The sequence below is a fragment of the Heliconius melpomene genome, chromosome 9 (assembly GCF_056956725.1).
Source record: "Heliconius melpomene rosina isolate 202511_hmr_F chromosome 9, ASM5695672v1, whole genome shotgun sequence".
NCBI lineage: Eukaryota > Metazoa > Arthropoda > Insecta > Lepidoptera > Nymphalidae > Heliconius > Heliconius melpomene.
Genome location: NC_140397.1, coordinates 5,619,549 through 5,642,497, shown reverse-complemented (window position 1 = coordinate 5,642,497; position 22,949 = coordinate 5,619,549). Strand labels below are relative to the sequence as shown.

General features: G+C 32.0%; 1 protein-coding gene across 5 annotated transcripts in view; it reads right to left on the bottom strand.

Annotated features, from left to right (window-relative positions):
* The window catches only part of shg (DE-cadherin), a 189,293-nt gene that overhangs the window by 45,322 nt on the left and 121,022 nt on the right, over window positions 1–22,949 (bottom strand). For 2 of the 5 annotated variants that reach the window (XM_085190178.1, XM_085190180.1), the window contains exons 2-11: window positions 5,057–5,136; window positions 4,346–4,468; window positions 4,044–4,169; window positions 3,695–3,844; window positions 3,285–3,308; window positions 2,414–2,599; window positions 2,018–2,220; window positions 1,578–1,755; window positions 761–1,253; window positions 103–374 (exon numbers count right to left, since the gene is read on the bottom strand). In XM_085190178.1, coding sequence (XP_085046304.1) covers window positions 103–374; window positions 761–1,253; window positions 1,578–1,755; window positions 2,018–2,220; window positions 2,414–2,599; window positions 3,285–3,308; window positions 3,695–3,844; window positions 4,044–4,169; window positions 4,346–4,468; window positions 5,057–5,136 — 1,835 coding nt within the window. Of the gene's footprint in view, window positions 1–102; window positions 375–760; window positions 1,254–1,577; window positions 1,756–2,017; window positions 2,221–2,413; window positions 2,600–3,040; window positions 3,071–3,284; window positions 3,309–3,694; window positions 3,845–4,043; window positions 4,170–4,345; window positions 4,469–5,056; window positions 5,137–22,949 lie in introns of all 5 variants that reach the window. The other 3 variants (XM_085190179.1, XM_085190181.1, XM_085190182.1) reach the window with 2 other exon arrangements.

Genomic DNA, 22,949 nt, shown 5'->3' with positions numbered 1-22,949 from the left:
AAACATTATTTATTTAGTTATAATATATGGTTAGTTACAATTAATTTTGTTATTAAAATAAAAACAAAATAATCTTTTAAACATATAAAAAAAAATCATTACCTTAACAATACATCCTTCATACAACTTCTCTTCCTCGATAGTCTTCGTATAATTAGCCAAGAAGACAGGTGGGTTATCGTTTAAATTCTCAATTTTTATTAACACTTTTGCATAATCTTCATAAATACCGTCGAAAGCTCTAACATCTAAGCTATAACTAGTTATGTTTTCATAATCCAGTTCATTATTAACACGAATTTCTCCAGTAAAATTACGAATTACGAAGGCGTCGTATGTATTACCGGCTACTATACTGTACGTTACCACGGAAGCTGAAAATAGTCATTTGTTTAGTAAATTGTATTGCTAGTTCCTCTATTGCTGAGGTGAGTTTTCTCGAGAATTATTATACTGCTATGTATTTTAATATAGAACAAACGAAATGAAGTTTGTTTTTAATGTAATAACAAGAGAAAAATAATATAATAAAAAAAATAAAAAAAAAATGAAAATTAATTCCCCTAGCGGGATTCGAACCCACAAACGATGCGTTTACAACCTCTGCGTCAAGACAGCCTGTACACGCAGAAATGAGATATTAAGTTAATACTTAATTTCATCGCAAAAATAATTTTAAATAATAAAAAAGAATTTTTAATTTACATTAAATTTTAATTTACATTAAAAATTTACATATTAATTAAGACAAATTAAATACCTGTATCCGTATCCAGAGCGGTGACTTGCGTGACCAGTTCATTAATATTAGCGTTCTCCGCTATAGATTCCGCGACATACGTGTCTTGGGTGAAATGTGGTGGATTGTCATTCTTATCAGCTATTTCTATCAAAAACACTTGTTGACCAGCGTTATGTTTCCCCGGTATCAAAGCAGATTCAGAATTGTCAGTAGCTATAATTTTAATATTATAGAAACTTCGTTCTTCTCTATCAAATATTTTGAGGGTAGTAATATTTCCCGTAATGCTATCTATGGCGAAGGGGTCAGACGGGTCGCCTAATTCGTAAGTCACTTGATTATTGGCTGAAGTGCCGTCGGCGTCGAAAGCCCGGACCTGCATCACGGGAGTGCCAGGCGGTTCATTCTCTAAAACGCTTCCTGATCTAATTTCACTGAATATAGGAATATTGTCGTTAACATCTTCTATTTCTATTTGAATTATAGTTTCGGCTGCTAATTTGTAATTGTTCTGTAATAAAAGTTAATTATATAATATTAAGCTATTAAATTAACAATATGCTAATAACGTAATTAATATACATTTTTTCCAGTCGTGGCGTGTAACTGTGAACGCGACTGGTCGTGGGTTCGATCCTCAATCGAGGAAATTAAGTATTTAATATTTTTATTTCTCCTTTCTAGTGTCTAGCAAAGCGCAACGTTAAGTTCTTTCTCTCAACATGCAATGCCTCCAGCTTTGGCGGAAAATGGAGAACGGAGTGTCTTAGCTCTAAGTTTCAAACTCCCTTCTGCCCACCCTGCAGTAACGTAAAACTAATTTAAAAAATCTTACCTGTATCCGAACAGTTAGCGTGTAATCAGTAATTTTTTCATAATCTAAATGGTTTCCAAGTTTAATATACGCTGAATCGGCCTCCGGCTCCAATACAAATGTATGCCATTTATTTGTTTGTTCTGTTTGACCCATAACCAATTCGAATTGTAATTTTTTCTCCTCCGGTATATTTGAACTATTTGGGAAAAAAAGTTCTAAATTAACAATTACGAAAACAAATTAAGCCGATGAAAAAAGGTTTGTCGAAAACAATTTCGTTATTATAAAATAAACCAAAATATCCAACTAAAGTAATAAGCTTCTTTAATTTTCTCAAGAAATTATTCAAATTAAATAGAACTCAAAACATTCGTTCCAAATCTTGGAGATTCTTTTAAGCTCTCTTTGATAATGTTTAATTTTGTTAGACTAAATTAAATTCGTATTCGGATACTTACACCGCCCTCACGGTAGCTATCGGTGTGTTGAAGTCCGCGTAATTTTCTTTTAATCTTATCGGCTGGTCGGGCACTTCTATAAAGGACGGGCTTTTCTTGTTAGATTCGACGACTTGGATATCTAAAGTGATTGAACTTTGTTGCGGCGGATCACCCATGTCTTTTACTATCGCACTTAATTTGAATTTGTAGCCTGGTACTTTCTGCAGGAATTTAGAATTAAAATTAGAAAAACAGTGGCTATGTCTACTATATTCCTTTTCGAAAAAAATATTTATAGGTTATTTAGAAATTAACTAATGTTAGAGCTATAATAATATTGTAGACCAACATTGAAAACTTTAATATTTATAGATAAACAAATAAATATAACAATAAAGAAAAATGTGTACTTACATCAATGGTTTTGTTTAAAAATATAACACCATTGTCTGGATCTATATAGAAGTAAGCCTGATCCGGTGAATTAGAATCTAGGCTATAATGTACAATAGAATTGTTTCCATCATCGATATCGGTCGCTGATATTCGCATCACCTCGCGACCACTCGGCAAATCTTGAGGGACCGACTCCGAATACGACTGTATAGAAAGTTAGAAATTACTTTATATCAGTACACACGTCACATTACAAATTATTTAAATACCATTAAAATAAAAGTTAAATATAAAAACAAATTAAAAAAATAATTCATTATAATAAATAACATCTAAAATCACTAAAGATTGTGATAGATGAAATTTTTGCGTATATTTCCTCACAAGGAATCCCTTTACATGATGATGGTATTATAATAATTACCTAAAACATTTTAGCCTTAGAGTTAGCTTATTTAACTTTGACATGTTCTACGCGAAGCATGCCTCAAGCTTAGAGAAAGTTTTTCCAAAATAATTATAATCGTGCAGTGTGATAAAATGCGCTTAGGGGAAAAAGAGAGCAGCCTAGCTAAAGAAAACACACCAACTATAAAAATGTGCAAAATAAGTGAATGTAACACACGAGACATACAAAATGATTACCGATAACGCCCTGAGTGGCGGCTTACGATCCTAAATCATGCAGCAACATGCAAGTAGAGAAATATCTTTTTTTTTTTGTCAAATAAATACAAAAATTTGAGTGTTGCCACAGCTTAAAAATCAATAAATTGATATAAGCGATGGCAACATTCAATTGTTAGTAATATCAACTGTGTTTAATTTATAATAATTTTTGTGTGCGCAACTCTGTTTCTCTTTAAAATTCTCTGTTCTTAGGACAAACCTTCCAAACGTCTCCTCGGAAGACCTTCGAAAAACAGGCAAGTGTTAATAAAGTCTGCGCCACGGTTTGAGGCTAATGAATGAATTTTAAGTTAGTCACAATAAACATTTAAATAAAAAATTGATATGTTACGTTCCATAAGCGTAAGACCTAGAATCGTTAAATGTTATTTTAATAAATTGTCAAAATATTTTTTTAACCGAAATCATGTTAGACGACCATTCTAATTAATGCATGACTCGAATACTTTTAGCTGGTACTAATTTAGGTGGCATAGCTTAGTCCGAAAGAACATACACATAAGACAGCATTTGAAAACAAATACGTGATCGAGCCGTATTTGAATCGAGCGCCTTTTACCTTAACGACTAAAATTTTCCTAAATTCTAAGATTATTTGCAAATACTTACAACTTTGTCGAACACCGGCTGGTTATCATTGATGTCTTCTATAAGGATTTTGATAGTGCACGCGTCGTCCAATTGGGGTTGTCCATTATCGCTGGCTCTCACAGTTATATACGCTTCTTTTTCACGTGACGGCTCGTCATGGTCAAAAATCTGCACAATATTTATTTTTTAGGATAAAAAACTAACTGCAACTTGGACCTACCTGTATTTCCTATTGAACGCTAATTTTAGCCAAAATAAATAGAACAGTTAATAATGTTTTATAATTTCAAAGAATTAATATTAATTAGCCATATTAATTTAAATAAAAAGTAATAATTAATATTGAAATAAACAAAATAATACTGACATCCGCCGTAGTAATTCTTCCTGTCTCTGGATCGACATGAAATCTCTCTTTCTCACCAGGAGTTGATACAAATTTGTACGTAACTGTACCACCCATTTCTGGTGGATCACGATCTTCTGCATGGACCTATTTACATGAAGATAAAATATAAACAAAATTAATTGATATATTCAGTACATTTGAGTTAAGTTAATTACTTATTAGTCAATAAATCATTTATAAATTACACGTTTTTTATCAATAAAAGTCATATTAAAACAACAAATAGCCAGAATATTTACATAATCAACGCTATAACTCACCGTAAACACGTAAGTTCCGACCGGCTGTTCTTCTTTCAACGTCGGCCTATAATTTAGGCACTCGGTGAACAGAGGTTTGTGGTTATCTTTCACGGCTAGCTTCGGTGATGTCGCTGGCGTGAACTGAAACGGTGGTATTGTGTGCCACTACATGAGTATACATCTAAAGCTAAATTAAGCACAATTGTCCAACTGCTCGGCAGCTATGCTGATTGATGAAATTGGACTATAATATCTGTTTAATATAGATATGTTTTAAAATAACGATTTATCAATAAGTTTTAACATTAGGACATGCAAGAAAACATAATTTAAGACATTTATAAAGGAGAAACGGCAAGAAAGTAAGCTAAATATAACATATCTTAAAATTTCTTTGGACTTACACATTATCCTTGTGTTTAAAGTTTAGAAAGTGAATTATTTAAAACAGTGAATGTAAAATGAATGAAACAGTGACGTATAGTGGTATACTCACATACATCCTGGCCAGCTAATTCAATATAGAGACATATCAAGTATAAAATATTATATAATACAGCCAAGTTATTTACGGTATTTCTCCATGCAAAATTCTATAATTCAAAAATTTAAAAAATAAGCAAAAACTTAATTTAAACTCTAAGGGGACAAAGCTTTGTGGGCCAAATTAAGATTGATATGGATGAATGTAAAGATATGATGGATTGGATGAAGTAAGCGTATACTCACGGATGAGTGTAACGGCAGGTACCCATCGAGGTGCCTCGAGTGTCGTAACCTCGTTACGTGGTGTGATGTGTGGTCGCGAACTGAAAGGAAAATATTAACATTAGTATGTAAAAACACTATTATTTAATAATAAAAAATAAGTATTTAAGGAGATATTTCTTGTATTAAAGATTGAATATCTGCTAATGCCTAATAATGTGATTTTAAACGCCCACTCATAGAATTAATTATTATTTATTATTATTAATAGTTACTTTTCTTCGCTCTGGCAACAAGTTAAAAGCCCGGCGTTAAGTTTCGCCACTAAACAAGCAATGCCATAAGAATTTGGCGAAAAGTAGGGAACGGAGTATCTTAAACTGAAGTAAAAAAGTAAAGGTATAACTAAATTCCGAGTTCCAACGATGTAGCTAATGCGACAAACAATCAAGTCTTGAAATGCAACTGTTAACATATTACTGCAGGAGTGATAAAACAAGATAAGGTTAATTTACTTAGGTATTATAATTGTTAACATGGCCTAAATACTAATGAAGTTTTAAAGTCTTTGTAAACGGCTTGGTCTCTTGTCTTAGAGATAAAGTAGCTTTTAACGGATTTAGGAAGTAAAATTGTTTATATTGAAAGTTAGTTCAAATTATAATTGTCTATATTTAAATAGATTTTTGCTAGCACTTTTGAAACGTCAAAATTTAAAATTATTACGGATATTTTTACAAGTATACATATAATAATATAAATTATTAATAAACTAACTATAGATTTAGTTTGTTTTTATTGAGGCTAGTCGTGGAGCAGGGTCACTACTATTTACATTTCTTCGTCAAATTTAATTTTCTCCTCATAATTCGGTGGAAAGTGAGGAATAGAACTGTCTTAATAAGAACGGAGTGTCTTAACACTAGGATTCCAATGATAACAATAGGAATACAGAGTGAATTTAAAATAAAAAACTAAGTAAATATTTTTTATGAACAATGCAAGAAAAGATTTTTCATAGCTAATTTATTCAAATTGTGAAACACTATAGCTAAGTTCAACAAAATGTTTTTTACCCATGGCTGATGGGTCCGTATAACCCGTGAACGATGACTTGCGGCTAAAGTACCAAAAGTACCATAAACTGAGGGTTAAAATGGCACGGTTCATTCACTTTCTGATGTATCGTACAAAACATAGTCAATACACCTAAATAAACAGACCGACCGCTCCTCCATGGAATATTGTTAAGCTCCAAACTTCGGTAACATTTGTTGAGGCATAAAGGCTTACTGGTCGTAAGCAAACGATTAATCTTATATCCAAGACGGAAAGAGTGGATAAAAGTGTTCTATGATTTGGAAATGTTCTTCAATTGGATTTTTGGTTTTCAAATAAGATAGTAAAGTTACAAATAAGAATTGACTTAAATAATAAAAAATAACTTAAAAAAGCAATTGAGGTCGTTGTGATGAAGTGGCCCACGTGCGTGATTGCTGTGAGTTCGATTCAGGATCGGAGGAATCTCTGGTCTAGAAGAATAGATTCCCTCTGCCTACTTTGATACAGGGGAGATACAACGTAAAGTTGCAAAAAAATTATATAAAGAATGAAATTCATAATATACCTACGCTAGTATGAGCACTGGAATTCAAAGTGAAAACGTGATTGATCAGCAAATAATGAGTTAAAGGACTTATGTATCGCTTTCTGCTCATTTACCTTCCACTAACGACCTCTAATCCGTTAACTAACACCTTTGTCAAATTCGATAATATTCGACGACCCTGACTTGACTTAAACGCGTCAAAACATGCCTTTGAATATACTTGATTAATTATTTATATTATGTATCGTATAGAACAAAATAAGATATTAGCTTAGTCTTTAGTACTGAATGATAGTAGAATTGGTAAAATGAATTTGATGGGAAACTCAGAATTAAATATTTATTTAACGAGTTATGTCCGTTTGTTATTTATTGCTAAATTTAAAGAATGTCATGAAAAAACACAAAAACAAAAAAGCTTCCTGCCTTAACTATTTAATCTCCGTATCTATGAAATTCAGTTTTTTCTTATTTTTTCTACTTATCCTAATATATTTCTGAAATATACTCCTAATGTAAAATACAATTACATAAATATATTAATAAGTAATAACATCAAAAAGCTTTTAGAAATTTATCAGGGTAAATAAAATGACGAATAAAATGACGAATGGTAACTCCAACATGATAAATATAGGTTTTTTATTCAGTATACTAGAAAAAATATAGAGAATGTATTAAGAAAAGATTTCTGAAACTACATTTAGCTACTGAATATAGGTAATAATAAAAATATTTTATAAAAAAATATTATATTAAACTTAATAGCTTCACCGAATGTTCCTTCGAATAAAAAAAGGTAGAAAGTTTCGTTTAAATTATCTATAATAAGATAAATATAATTAATTGTTTATAATTCGCACATTTAATAGAGAAAACAGAGAGAACCTCGTATAAGCAACTCTCTATTAAATTTTTTGTTCAACGAGAATCAATCATGGTAATTGTAGGGATAAAAAATAGATAATTTCGTTTCACCAATTCATCTTTTCAAATAAGAATTACGTAACTTTAGCAAATTAAAGCTAAATTTCCTTGTATTGTAGTAAATTAAATGCTTTATAAGGGTGATTTAAATATTTTACAATCCAGTCGTTGTTTCCGGATACCCGGGATTCCTGGAGATAAGACTGATTATAATTATGGTATAAATTGGAAATAGCGGGTGAGTTTCATCTCAAAGGAACAAACGCTTTGATGTTGACTCGCTTAGCAACAATTTTTAAATGGAAGATCAAATACTGCCACATATTTAAGTCATCTAGAGGCCAATCCTGGCGCAGGAGCACAAGGCACGTGTGATGGTAAACGCAACAGATTATGGGTTCGATTCCCGCTCGAGGAAATGATATATTTAATGTTTTCATTCTTACTATCTGGTGTGGAGACAAAGTCGGGTTTTAAATTATGCCATTCAACACACGTACAACACATAGCGTAGTATAACGGAAGTGTCGTAATGGCGACTGAGTGTCTTTACACTAGGTTCCCAGGTTCCCTCTGCCTACTCTGCTACATCAAGGAAAAAAACAGAAACTTAGTATACGAAAAGTGATAAAAGTTTTATGAACGTTTATAAATAATCTATATATATAAAATCGAAAGGTCATTCACTCATCACGGAATCTCAGAAACTACATGTGCTAGGAATCTCAAATTTTGCATAGGAATTACTTATAGGACGTAGGTGCTCGCTAAGACGGGAATTTGCAATATTCGATTTCTAAGGGGTTGTTTTTGTCGAAAGTTTGTATGAAACTTCGTTACTACAAATGCTAGGTCTCAAATTTTGCATAGACGTCACTAGGACGTAGTCATGGAGACAGAAATTAATAATAACATAGTTCACGCGGGTGAAACCGCGAGCAGGTCGCTAGTATAATCTATATACAAGATAAGACGGCAATATAACAAACACTCCAGAGTAATTCCACAGTAAATTGACCTTAAAGTTTCATACCCGTTAAATGTTATCGAAAGTTCACTCAAGGCAATGCTCAAGAGAACAATTTGTAAAGCTATTGTGTACATTAATATACTTGTAATAGAAAACAAACTGAGCTTTGCGAAGTAATATAACTATTTACAGGTGAGTTCTGAGAAGACAGGGTAGAGACAAATGTACACATGTACACATGTACAAATGTGTTTTCTGTTATACTTTACTTAACGAAAATTTCGATTATCATTTTCATAATAATAAGCCACCATTTAGGTTCACGCTGAACCGCACATGGTAAGGTAGGCATAGGGAACCTGGGAACCTAGTGTTAAGATACTCTATTCTCATAAAGACACTTTAGTTCCTTACTTTTCACACAAGTTTGAAGCATTGCGTGTTGAGTGACAGCTGCTTTGCACCAGAGCTTGAAAATGGAAATGTTAAACATTTCAATTCTTCGAGTGGGAATCGAAACTACAACCGTCGCGGTTACAGCCAAATCCTTGTGCTACCGGACCACGACAGCCATTAACCAGTTTATTATATAAGTATAATCTAGTTAAACTTTTTAAAAAAAAATACTTACGAAAAGCAAAAACGTGCAAAACGCCAACATAAAACACCCATATTTATCTATATTCCATAACAAAAGTACATTTACTATCATACATTTCAAACCTATCCCTTACAATATACATATATATGGAATTACAATAACAAACAGACGTATAAAAGTTAAACGTACACCATTCGATGTAAACAAAAATATATCATGTAGATCCGCAATAAGAGATAGATTCGAGCACCTGTATCGGACAAGGCGTTGCGTGTTCCTGACACCGGAACCTAGCTTTTTTCTCAATCCTTTGTAAGGCTTCCTTTGCCGATGGGGAGTGGACGAAGAGGGAGGAGGGAGCTAGGGGGGCTATTGTGTCGGACCAATTTGAATATTCAAGTGTGGCCACGTTCCGTAAACGATGTCGATGGTCGTTCTCGAGATATTTTTTGTTCGATCACCTCTCTAAGCCGCAAGTTAGCGATTAGCTAGAAAATATATTTCTAAGAATTTAAAGCACACCGTATTTAATTGTGACTGTTTCCTAAAATCTACGATCGCTTAAAAAGTATTTAGATACTAATGGCCCATTTGTTCTAGATTTCTTAGCTTTAACGATAACGACGTTATATGTTATTATATGTTCATTATGATTCCCGATAACGGAAAGCATTAAGAAAAATAATATTGATTTTTAACAAAAAAAAAATTCTTCAAATACTAAACTAAAAAGTAGAAATTGAGCTATTTGTTCATTTGTTTGTCGCGCACATACTTGACAAAGATGGCATTGTTAAAATTGGATTCACACGGGAAGCACCAGCTATCAAATAAAAAAAAGAATCATCAAAATCGGTCCAATCAGTCGAAAATTCTGAGAACCTCCCCTTTTCACAGAATTCATTTAATAATAGGCAAAATAAAGAAACGGCTTAGCATGTTTACATTTAATAAAAACCCTGTCCAAAGACTTAAAAACATGTTAATTGAATTTCTGCTCAAAAGCAATATGGCGTTAAGTATAATTAATGGAGTACTTTACTGAAACAGGTCATTTTACATCGACAAGCACTTACCCGTCGTGTTCAGAATAACACCAGTTAACCGTAAATAAAAAGGAACAAAATAAAATAAATATAACAGCTTCACGCAGTATCTCGCATACAGCAGGATAGGCAGAGGGAATGTAGAGTTAAGACACTCAGTTTCCCATTTTCCACCAAATTCTGGAGGCTTCTTGAGCGGTGGATCTCAACGCCGCGCCTTAACTTGACACCAGAGCGAATAAATAGAAATATGAATTTTTAATTTCCTCGAGGATAGAATCAACAACCAGTCGTGTTAAACTCACACCTTGTACCATTGCGCCAGGAATGGCTGTAAAGAACAAAATTATGTATTTATTTTATTTGGCACCTCGATAAAGAGGCAACGAGGTACATCACTAAAATATTTACAAGATAAAGACTACAGAGGTGAGAAGGGACTTGCTCCCATAATCACCGACGTAGATAACAGTCTTAGAAGCGAGTTATGCTCCTGAAACGTCTTTAGATCCAGATCTTACGCAAAGAAAAAGTTTATCTTGAAATGTATAAACAAAGGTGATAACGTAAAAGTACGTTTTTTTAAAGAAAATATATTTAAATATCTCGAGTTCTAGACAAGTAGGCCAAGTATACTTAACTATAATGAAGAATTTCAATTCCGTAAGTATATAAGGCTAATAAAACATTAAATTTCTTTTATTAGTAGAGTGGCCTCTAAGATTGGGGACAAAGCTCTTGAAAATATGTTTTAAAAATTCATATTTCTATTCAGGAGAGACTACTCTTTGCAACTAGATATAGATTTACATCAAGATAATTATTTGGGAATGCTAGCAGAAATAATTAATCTTAGCGATTTAATTATTTCTTTAAAGGTAAATAAAAATATACTGAAGTAGGTTATTTAGGTTAAGGAAGGAAGAAGAAAAGAAGAAGAAGGAAGGTGTTCATTGTGTTTTCCATTTCCTAACCAAATATACTTGTATGTCCAAGAGTGCATATGTAGGTATTAACATAACATTTGTTTTTAGCTTTACTCTGTATCTCGCAGAAGGATCCTAGGAACCTAGTGTTGATACACTCCGTTCCCATTAAACATATTTGTTCCCCACTATCCGACGAATCCTGGAGTCGTTGAGAGTATATCCTCGAGTGAAAATTGAACCCACAACCATTCACATTTGCAGTCACAAGTTTTTACCCGCCACGCCACGACTCACGGAGACTATAATACATTTTATTAAAATATCCATATATATATATATGTATATAAAAAAGATTTAAATGTCTTAATTTCTTCTACTCTTTAATATATTCAGTAAGAAAACATTTTACTCCCTACTTACCCTCGACCGTAAACTAGGATTTACAATTTAAGCAAACAGTACCTCAGAAGTCTAAATTATACTCTAAACACGTTAATTACGGAGTCCCCCTCGCAATTTTCCGCGGGAGTTCCTTGCAAGAGCTATTACAGTGTTGCAATTAAAAATATATTAGGAAAACAAATAGTTTTTCTTGAAAATTTCTGACGTCCACGCTACCTTTGACATTTTCATGTGTTTTTTAGTTAAATATGTGTTCTTGTTAGTAATTACTTAGAATTAATATGTTTATTTATATGAAGTATGGCAATTACAATTTTAATTATTATGAGGCATTTACTTTCGGTATTTTAGGAGTATATTATTTTAAATCTTCCTAAAAGAGTGTTAATAGTAATAAATATTTAGAACGACCATATAAAAAATTTAAACATACCAAAACTAATCAATAAATATATTTAATTCAAAACTGATATTTTTTGCCTTTAAACGTAAACATAGCCTTAGCCTACGGCTTCGCCTGCATAGTCAAATGATATCTTACTAAGAATCGTGATACGTGACATATAGTTGATACTACGTGTATTAATATGACAATTTATTTCAAAAATATCTTTCCATTTCAAACCAGCAGTTCCTGAGATTCCTGCGCTCAACCAACCAAACCCATCAAACAGCTCTATAACACACCTAAGAATGAATGCTCATAATCGTTAAATCGTTAAATATCTCCATATAAATTTACACACGCTTTCGTAATACAAAAAAAAGATATTCTCACAGAACTGATATACTAACAAAATGAACAATAAGCATGCGATACAAATCAAATTTAATGCCGTGTTGAAAGTCACTTATACTACCAACATTATTCTATTTCGATTTGCTGAACCGATTGTTATGAAACATTTATGATTTTAATACTTTTACATAATAAAATTTTTGTAATGGAATGATTTTTTTATAAGCTTTAAGGAGCGAAGTAGACTGGAAGAGCTTATTGTTATAGTTCCAAATTTTCTGTGTGTGGAAGCCCTTTATTCCTCTTTTAAAAATTATTTCCTCGATTAGGAATTGAACTCGTAATCATCGTATTTACAGTGAAAAACTGTACTTACTGCGCCACGGTAGCCTAATTACTGATTAAAAACATTTCTTTTGAAATTTACTCTAATTTTATCATATCTGTGATGACGACAAATGCACATACGATTTTTGGACGTAGCCTACCAAGCCAAAAGACATTTTATAACTATGTAAGAAAAAATCGTAACTTAAGAAGAAATAACTCGAAGAAAGCAAATTTCCTTTGTCAAGATGAATGGGGGAAGGGTTTAAACCTTTATCAGTCTAATTAATTTGTCACAATAAATGGGATTTTCATTGCTTAGAATTTATTGCTGATTTCTATGAAATGTATGACTTGTGAAATTTTGTAGATTTTAGACCTTATTTAGAAGGTTTAACGAAACGCTTTAAATATAGGTTTTTTGAATTTGCATTTTGCGGGTGTTCTTACAATTGGGGGGCGTTTATTTCCGCCTCTTAACACGCAATATCTCGAATTCCGGAGGAAATGGTAGTTAGGTCTACCTATTTCGCTAAATGGGGGATAAAGCGCAAAACTGATTCCGATATAATCTAATTGCTTACATTTTGTTATATAAAACATTCTGGTTATCTATTTACAAGTTTTTATTTAACTTGGCTTGCAAGTTTTCGTGTTAGCTGAACTTATTTAACTTTCTAGTATCCAATTGAGGATTTGATTATCCAATATGGATTACAACTTTAGTTATGATGACAATACAATTACATATAATCAATATTGTTGTATACTAAAATGGCCGCCACAACAAAATGGCGGATTACAATTTTCTACAAACTCATCTAATATGGGTATCCAATAAAAGGGCTTGGTAAAATATTATATACCTACCATAAAAAAATCTAGAAATCTTATTTATAAAAAAAATCTATCATTGCGAGCGTTTATAATAAAGCTATTACCTTTTAAATGTTCAAATGCCAAAATCAATTATCACGAAATATATTTCAATTTTATAGTCGTTGTCGTGATGCAATTTAGATTTGTGTGATTGCACGCGATGAATGCGAGTTTTGGTCACACTCAGAGGCATTTTTTGCATTAGAGGCATCACATTTAAACTTTAGTTAATTTTCATAAATCATGTACAAAATATAAATATCTTAATATTTCTTCATTATTGAAATTTAATACTAAGTTAATAAGATCTATTAAGATCTTATCAATATATTTGAACGTATTTATTATTATCTCATGTTTTTTATAATTATTTAAGAATTTGAAACCCCCTGAATTCATGAAAAAATTGTCATTCATTCATTCATTTGCTCTCTACCAAATATTATGAAATATATTAGCTTCACGCTCTATGTTGTACGTAGCAGGCAGAGGGAACTTGAGAACTTATTGATAAGATACTCCGTTTCCAGTAAGCCACTTGCGTTTTCCACTCTCCGCCGAATTCTTGAGGCATTGGACGTTCAGTAGCGGAACTCTACAGCTCGCTTTGCCTAGTTACCAGAGCGAGAACTCTGGTGTTATCCATAAGTATATTATGTTTGTTTTTATTAGGAACATTACTAAAATTACTGGGACTTTAGAAAAAAAAACACAATAAATCTTAGAGCAAAGTCCTTAACTCCGACAGTTGTAAAATCGACATTTACTCATAAATTACTTATAAAAAAAACCGTATATAATGTCACAAGCATCTAACTAGCGTGAAGCTATAAGATATGACAATGACAATACAAAATTCAAAGAAAGAGTTAAAAGAAAATCTTCTTAATGTTAGTATAGTAAATGATATACTATAGCTAATGTGAGGGCATTTCCCACGTGTACGCCGGTTCGATGCCCATCACTGAACAGGTCACGGACTCCTAGGTATTTTAAACAAGTGAAAGTTTATCATATAGTGTGTTATTATTGAGATCTTTTGGTTTTATACGAAAATTACTATGTGTGGGAATAAATAGAAACAAAAGTCATGAAACACTAAAATAAGCAAAATAAAGATCTTTTTTTAATTTTCTATAAATTATATTAGAAAATATGAATTTTATTAAGAAAATGTATAAAAAAATTTCCAAGAGGCGCAAATTAATTCCCTCTACGTCTCTAAAAGTATTTTAAATCATATTATTTATTAATTTTATGAAATTTTTTAAACAACAAATACCTTTGTTCAAATTATTAAATAACTTTCACTTACTAAAATACAATTTAACTTTCCAAATCAAATTAAACAAACCTAAAACTTAAGCGAATTGGGAATGAGTAGGTACCTAATGGAATTATACTGGAAAATTAAATTTGTACAAATAATAAAATTTATAGACTCTCGTAGCTCATTGGTGACATGTTTATTTGTAGCTTTTATTATTTAAGAGGACATGGGTTCGAATCTGTTTTTGTGAATTTTTGTAGCATAGTTTTTTTAAAATTTGATTTTCGACAATGTCAATGTATTTCCGTATGTAGGTATAATTCCTATAAATGTTAAAAGAGGGTAAAATTATGTATTTAATAGAAGATAAATCTGAAAAACAATTTAACATTTTCATTTATCAATGTAATAGATCCCAAAACAATGATTTTCAAACGGTTAACCGATTTCAATACAGTTTTTACTATTTGTTTTATTACAATCGGTTCACAAATAAAAAAAGTTATATCAATTTAAAGTATTTTGTATTACAAAAGTGAATACTAGCTAAAGGAGTTATAATACCTAATAAATAAATACAAAAATAACTTTTTACAAAAATAAATATTTTCAATTTGGCAAAAATAGAATGACAAACCTACCTAACGAAAAAAAAACATTTAGAAAGTTACAAAATATTGAAAAAAACTACAATTTTTTTCATTTCAGTCTCGTCATAATCGTCTGTAGGCGACGTCACTTGAAAGTAGGAAGCCAACAAAGCGAAGGCGGATCACTTGTTAATTATAATTGTAAATGCTGTTAATACTCTACGTTACTTGTTTAATAGCTTTCAACAGCTCTATAAAAGTTTTTGTGACATTTATTTTGCTGGATTCTAGTGCAGTTTTTCTAGTTTATATTAGGATATAAAAATTGATGTTCCATGCAAAACTGAAACGAGCCAGTGTCTGTATTTAAATACAAATTTACTATAAAAACGACAAATCGAGATTAAAGAGGCATTTTCCTCGAACTGATAAGGTAAAATACGGCGTTGAGTTACGCAACTTAATGCGTAAGTGCAGTATTTGAACTGTGTGCAACTGTAAACGTGGAAGCTTGTGGGTTGGATTCCTAGTCGAAGAAATGTAATATTAAATATGTTAATTCTCGTCACTCTTGTTACACGGCAAAGCGCGGCGTTGAGTTTCGCCACTCAATGCGTTTAGAATGCGTTTAGAATTGGGTGAGAAGTGGGGCACGGAAGTGCCTTAATGCGTACTTAACTCTAGGTTCCTCCAGATTCTTTCTGCCTATTCTGCCTATACAGCGTAAAGTAAAAAAAAACAAGCTATTTACAAACGAGTACATCACTTCTGTAGTCCTCGTCGCAACAAAGATAAATTTGGGGCTGATGATAATGAAAACAAGAGTCACTCGGCGAAACACGAGAATTTCAATTTACACCATTTTAATTAAACTTCTGTAGTAGTACCCACGAGTAGATGCGAATACGTACACTTCCTGTCACGCGAAACTGTACAAGTAGTAATTTTGTAATGAGAGAGGGTATTTCATTTAAAATTTCTTATCGAGGCCAGTCGTGGTGCAAGGGCGCAAGCGTGCAACTGTAGACAGGTTGTGGATTCGATTCTGATTCGAGGATTTGAAATATCTGAAGTTTTCATTTTCCTCGCTCTGGTAATGAAGTAAGAATAGAATTCATTTATTATTTATTTTATAATAGAATAGAATTCATTTAACAAAAAGCTAAGCCACTATAGCTCTAAAGAGTGTTCTTTTAAATTCTTTGTGTCAATATCTAAAACTATTGGTGTTTAATGAAAAAGAGAGTATGCAGATATGTAAAAAAATAAACGAATTAATTAATTAATCAATATAATAATTAATTAAATTTTCTAATAAATGTAATAGTAATAGTAAAAAGAAACCAATGACAAAGCTTAAAGTCATATTAATATTATATCAACACAAACTTTACAATGACATAAGTAATGAGAAAGCGTAAGTTGTCATTAATACTTCCTGTATGGTAGTACAAAGGAAATCGAGTGTATTATTAATACATAAATAAGCTATTAAATATATAATTGTTACAGAAGCCAGTCGTCGTAAACGCGAAAGGTTCTAGGTTCGATTCCTATTTGAGAAAACGAAATATTTAATATTTTCATTTCTTCTCTCTGGCGTCTGGCGCGGGAAGGTGAAGAAATATTAATACTTCCCATACGGAAGTATAAAGGAAATATAATAATAATTAAAGCTATAATATTACAACATAAATATTAATTAATCTAACCTTATTGCAGTAGCCTAGTAATGAATGTGAAACATTGCGTATTAAATAACGATTAAACAGCATGCGGTTGAACTTTATAATGAATGATAGTTTTAAATAATATGTGTAATTGTAGCGCACGTTTGAAGTGAAGGTTTTCACGCTATATCCCGCATAGCACTCAGAGGGAATCTAGTGTTAAGACAGTCAGTTTATCATTTTTTGCCAAATTCTCGAGGAATTGGATTAGCAGAACTAAACGAGAACGTTGCTTCGTTACCAGACCGAGAAAATGAAAATATTAAATATTCCTCTGAGTGGAAATCGAACACACAACCGTTAGTCAGGTTTACAATCTTCATGGTGTGGCCTATGATATTTAAGTTAGATATATTTTTTTGCAAACACCAAAAGTACATTAGCAAAAATAATAAAGTATATATACCTATATTTAATTAATGAATATGTAAAATGGAAATAAAAAGACAAAAAGGCCGTAACTGTAAAAAGACCGTAAATTAATATTAACTAGCCTTATAGCCGTATAAAGTATAGAAGTATATAAATTTCATAATAAATAGACCCTATAAATAGCGTTTGTATTAAATTTTAGGTTAAAGCTAATCTAGGCCTCTAATGGATTCCTTTGAGGCCTATTAAATCCTTCCATGTAAGTATAAATTAGTGGAAAGAGCCACCAGCTTTCTTCATTATGAATAGGGTGATATAATGATTTTGTAACTGAGATAAGTGAACCCTAAAACGGTTCAGGTAATTACTAATTATGTATTCATATGTATAATTTATTTATTATCTGTATCAGATATACTATATGTCACCTGGGCTTTTTATTTTCATCTTTCTTTTTTTTTAGCTTCACGCTGTATCCCGCTTGTTGCAGGGTTGGCGGAGGGAGCCTAGTGATAAGACACAACGCTCAATTTATTGCGTGTTGAGTGGTGGATCTCAACGCCGCCTTTTGCCTCTACACCGAAGCAAAGAAATCAAAAATTAAATATTTCATTTCCTCGAGTAGGAATCAAACCATTTGCGATTACATGCATTTTTGCATTCATTCAATTTATAAAGATTCTACAGATACTAAAATACTTTTTTTTTAACTTTGCAACCTCGTTCTTAAAAACAATATATATCAAATACTAGCCTACCCTACAAAGCCTCGAATTTATTACGTGATTGATAGATAGCAGGTATTTGTTAAACAGACAATAAAAAACTTTATAAAAAGAGAAAAAAATAAAAACCGGACGTTTATTTTGTCTACAAAGAAACTTTCCAAATATTCAATTTCATAAATATAAACCACTCTCACATTTTGTGTCTATAAAAAGTCACCTATTACAGTAAATAGAAAGAAACAAATTGCTTTTCGATAAAAAATATAGGTAATAGCTAATATATTTTTTTATACGTTCATTTTTACATAGCCTCTTCAAAAAAGAACTTTTCATTTGAAAGCACGCAAAATATTTGTTTTACACAGCTCTCTACTATATCTATCTATCTATCTATCTATCTTTTGTAAAATATTCACAAAAAAATTCGCACCCCGTATAAAATAGGGGTGAGAACAAAAAAATCTAGCGTGACAAAATCGTTTGTACTACGGACGAGCTCAGCGTGTTATGAATCTTTCACGTTGCAGGCCGTTTTTACTCGATGGTATAAAATTGGGCATAAAATTCCAGTCACGTCGTTCGGCTGCCAGTATGGAGTCAATCATTGTTTTATTATATACCAGTACCTATCTAGGAGAAACTGGTTAGATAAAGGTTTCTTTGTTAATGTTGAAGAAATATTTGGTTTGTAACGCCATTTTCTGTTTTTATCTTTTACGAATTTTAAGTTATTTTTTCTAATTTTCGCGTTTCCCGCTTATCAGAGTAAACAAAGGAAGTTAGTGTTAAGGCACTCCAATCTCCACTATGCACCCAAAATTGAAATATTAGATGTTAACACTATCGAACTCAACGTCCTTTATTTTTGTCATTAAATAATCTTTTAAATGAGCTTTACGCTGCTTCCCGCATATAGCAGAGTGGGCAAGGGAACCCGCCGAATTTTGCGAGGTATTGCGTGTTGAGTGGTCTCAACGTCGGGCTTTTGCCTTGTTGCTGGAGCAAAGAAATAAATATATAATCGAACTCACACCGTTGCGTTATTGGCGCTCTTGTACCCCTGGGCCATATCATAATCTTTTATTATGAACCATTTCAAATAAAACTTCTTTAATCTCACCAAATAATACAAATTGGTCAAACACAGAGTCCAGGATGGATTCACAGAATCCAGGTTTATTTATGTATATTTCTGGATATGCCTTTTTCATTATGGTCTGGATAATTGCCAATGCCAAGTTTGTGGCGACACAGCTTTAAGCTTTCGTATTAAAAATATATTATTATTATTTGTATGAAAATAAATTCTTATTATAAAATCTTTTATTTTTTATCCTAGTTTTTACTTTTCGGAGACAGCTACTGATATTTATTTGTTAAATGTATGCTAAAGTCTCTAAATTGTGTATTGGTAGAAATTTTGGTTAAGAAAACCAATATTCTTAAATCAGCTTCACGCTGCATCCTGCAAAGGGTAGTGTAGGCAGAATGAACCTAGTGTTAAAACTCTCTGGATGTTGAGCGACTTTATTATATTGTTTCAAGCGGAATTTTAATTTAGCAAGCACTAAAAAGGATTTTATCTAAACTATGACTAAATTGTAAAAATAGTCACATCTAAATTTTTTTATGTGGCCAAAACTTCATAACAAATCTCTTAGTACACTAATGATGCTTTAAAAGCCCAACCTTATTATAATTAGACCGCTTGTCATGTTGTCATACAATGGCGGTCTAATTGTATAAATAAGTATAAATAGAAACAACCCCATTTAAACTTAAATATAGATTAAGTTGAAGTTAACTACTGATGGTACTTATAACTTTCAGTTAAATTAATAAATAATTTAAAAGCGTTTCATACTATTGATTGATAATTAGGGTTCTGTAAGTAAAGGGTAATTCGGTATCCTAATTATCAATCATCTATTATTTATTGAGACTCCACAGTCCGTCCGTCTGTATGTTTGTCTATTGTCACCAGGATGTATATATCTCATAAACTAATGATAGTTAGAGAAATAAAATTTTCACAGAGTATGTATTTATGTCTCTGACAACAAATACTAAAAAACTGAATAAAATAGATATTTAAGGAGGTTTATATAACAATCGTCACAACGATAAAAAAAAAACACATACAATATTGAAATTGTAACAAATAAATAATTTAAATTATTAATTCTCAAAATAACTGTCAGTTTCCATATTTATTATAAATACTTCAGCTTCCCGCTGTATCCCGCACAGATCAGGCTAGGCAGAGGGAAGCTAGTAATCCACTCCGTTACCCATTTTCCGACGATTATTACTTGCTTTTCCTATATATACATAATAATATACTGTATGTCTGTACATAATTACTAACTAGATTGACTATTCTATGATTGTAACACGATCGACTAACGCAAGGAGCCTAGCGAATTTGCCACACTTCTAACAATGACATCGATATAATATGTTCAATTTCAATAATAACTTATTAATGTGACATCATTGAGATATTGAAGCTAAAGCTTAAAGACGGCAGCTGAGCGGAATTCAATAATTAATTAATTATTATAATTCCGCTTAAAATAACATGTTATATATGTTAAGTAGGCAAAGTGATTTTAGTGTTTAGTGACAGAATACTCTTTTGTACACTTATCACCTAAATTTTCCAATTAAAACGCCATATAAAATGTAATTGATTATTTTTGTAATTCAGCGTTCTTTTTTGCAATGCGACGTTGAGTTACGCCAAATAAAACGCTTAAAAAAATAAATAGAAACTTGAGAACGGAGTATCTTAACATTTGGTTCCCGCCACCGTCCCTGAGAAGCGAGAAAAAGCGTGAACCTGCTTTTATTATTATTTTTTTAGTATATAAATATCTCAAAGTGAAATTCAAACCTACAATCATCGCGTGCTGTCAGACACGCCCCTACTACACAATGATGGCATTAATCGTCTTGTATTGACATTCACCTTTGTAATTTGAATATTTAATTATAGCTAACATGGTTATTCTTTATATTAAAAGATTCACATATTTTCTATTTATATAACTTTTAAGTAAAATAATTAAACTTGTATTTATTGATTTTTTACGCTGCTTCACGCAGCTTCACGCTGTATCCCGCATGTAGCAGAGTAGGCAGAGGGAACCTAGTGTTAAGACATTCCTTTCCCCCTTTTCCGTCGAATTCTAGAGGCGTTGCGTGTTGAATGGCGAAATTCAACGCATAAAAATATTAAAGACCAGATGTTGCCTAGACTTACTAGCTATACAATAAAAAAAGTTTCATTCAAATCCGTCCAGTAGTTCCGAAGATTAGCGCGTACAAACAGACAATTTTTTTTGTGTATTTGGGGTCTATTACTGTCCTTATGCCCCCCTTAATTATTATTTTGTAAATATATTCAATGTACAGACACACCATTTTTACTTTTTTATTATATATATAGATTTCATTTCGTCGAGTGGGAATCGAACCCACAATCTATCTCGCTTATAGTCACACGCTTGAGCCCTTACGTCAGAACTGGCCTCTATATACATATTTATTAATGAAATATAATTCCGATTATTTAATTGCCGTAGGCACCAGATGAGAAAGGGAGGAGGGCCCGAAATCTGTTTAAAACATCGACATCCTCCCAATATTTGGTTGTACGGTCAGTACCCACGCGGTAACGAATACAAATACATATTTAAATTTTAAACACTTCATACGTGTTACGAAAGCCAAGTCCGAAACGAGAAATTGTTTTGTATGTATTGTAGTATAGTAATACGATACAGTGTCCGCCGTTATTTGGAAGCTCTGTGGAATATATTATTTAAAAGCGAAAATTCTACCGCAATGATATAGCAATTCTATTTTTTTTTAAAGTTAATATTTCAGTCCATTAACTAGAATTGAGTGTGGAATACAGTTATATGTGCAGGCTGTATGTCGTATATAGCAGGGTAGGCAGAGAAGACCTAGTGTTAAGACATTCCATTCCCCAGCTTTTGTTAAATTTTCGAGACATTGCGTGTGTAGCGAAACTACCACCGTACCAGAGTGAAAAAATGATAATATTAATAAATAATTCCCTTGAGTGTGGATCGAACCTACGACCGTCGCGTTAACGTGACTCAATTGTGGGCCTGTTCCACGACGAAATCCAGCGGGAAATGGTGATTAGAGTGTCTCAACACTAAGCGTCTGCCTACCTGCAGATTAGATATGCACGAGAAGTAGATCAGGTTTTAAGTTTAATTGAACATAATCCTAAAAAATAATAAACCTACCTACTATAATAATTAGTTATAACTTACATCCCATTACAATTTAAAAGAAATCATTAAAATCATAAATAATATTAACTGCCTCTCTTAATGTCCATATAACACGACGAACCATAAATAAGATACGAGGTTGAACGTCGCGTTTCTATTTGAACTAAATGAGTTCGAGTGGAGCCATCTGTCTGCTAACCATGTGCTTCTAACCACACGTGGTTAAAATTATGAATTTGTAATTGTAAAATGGGATTAGAGAGAAAAAATAATTCATCTATAGGTATATATAAAATCGAAAGGTCACTCACTCACTCATCACGAAATCTCAGAAACTACATGTGCTAGGAATCTCAATTTTTGCATAGGAGTTATTTATAGGACGTAGGTGCTCGCTAAGACGGGAATTTGCAATATTCGATTTACATTCGATTCGTCTACAGTCAGACGATGAGCCACTGTGCCATAACAGACAAACAAAAAGCTATTTTTACTGTAATAATTTTATAACATTTTCTTACTGA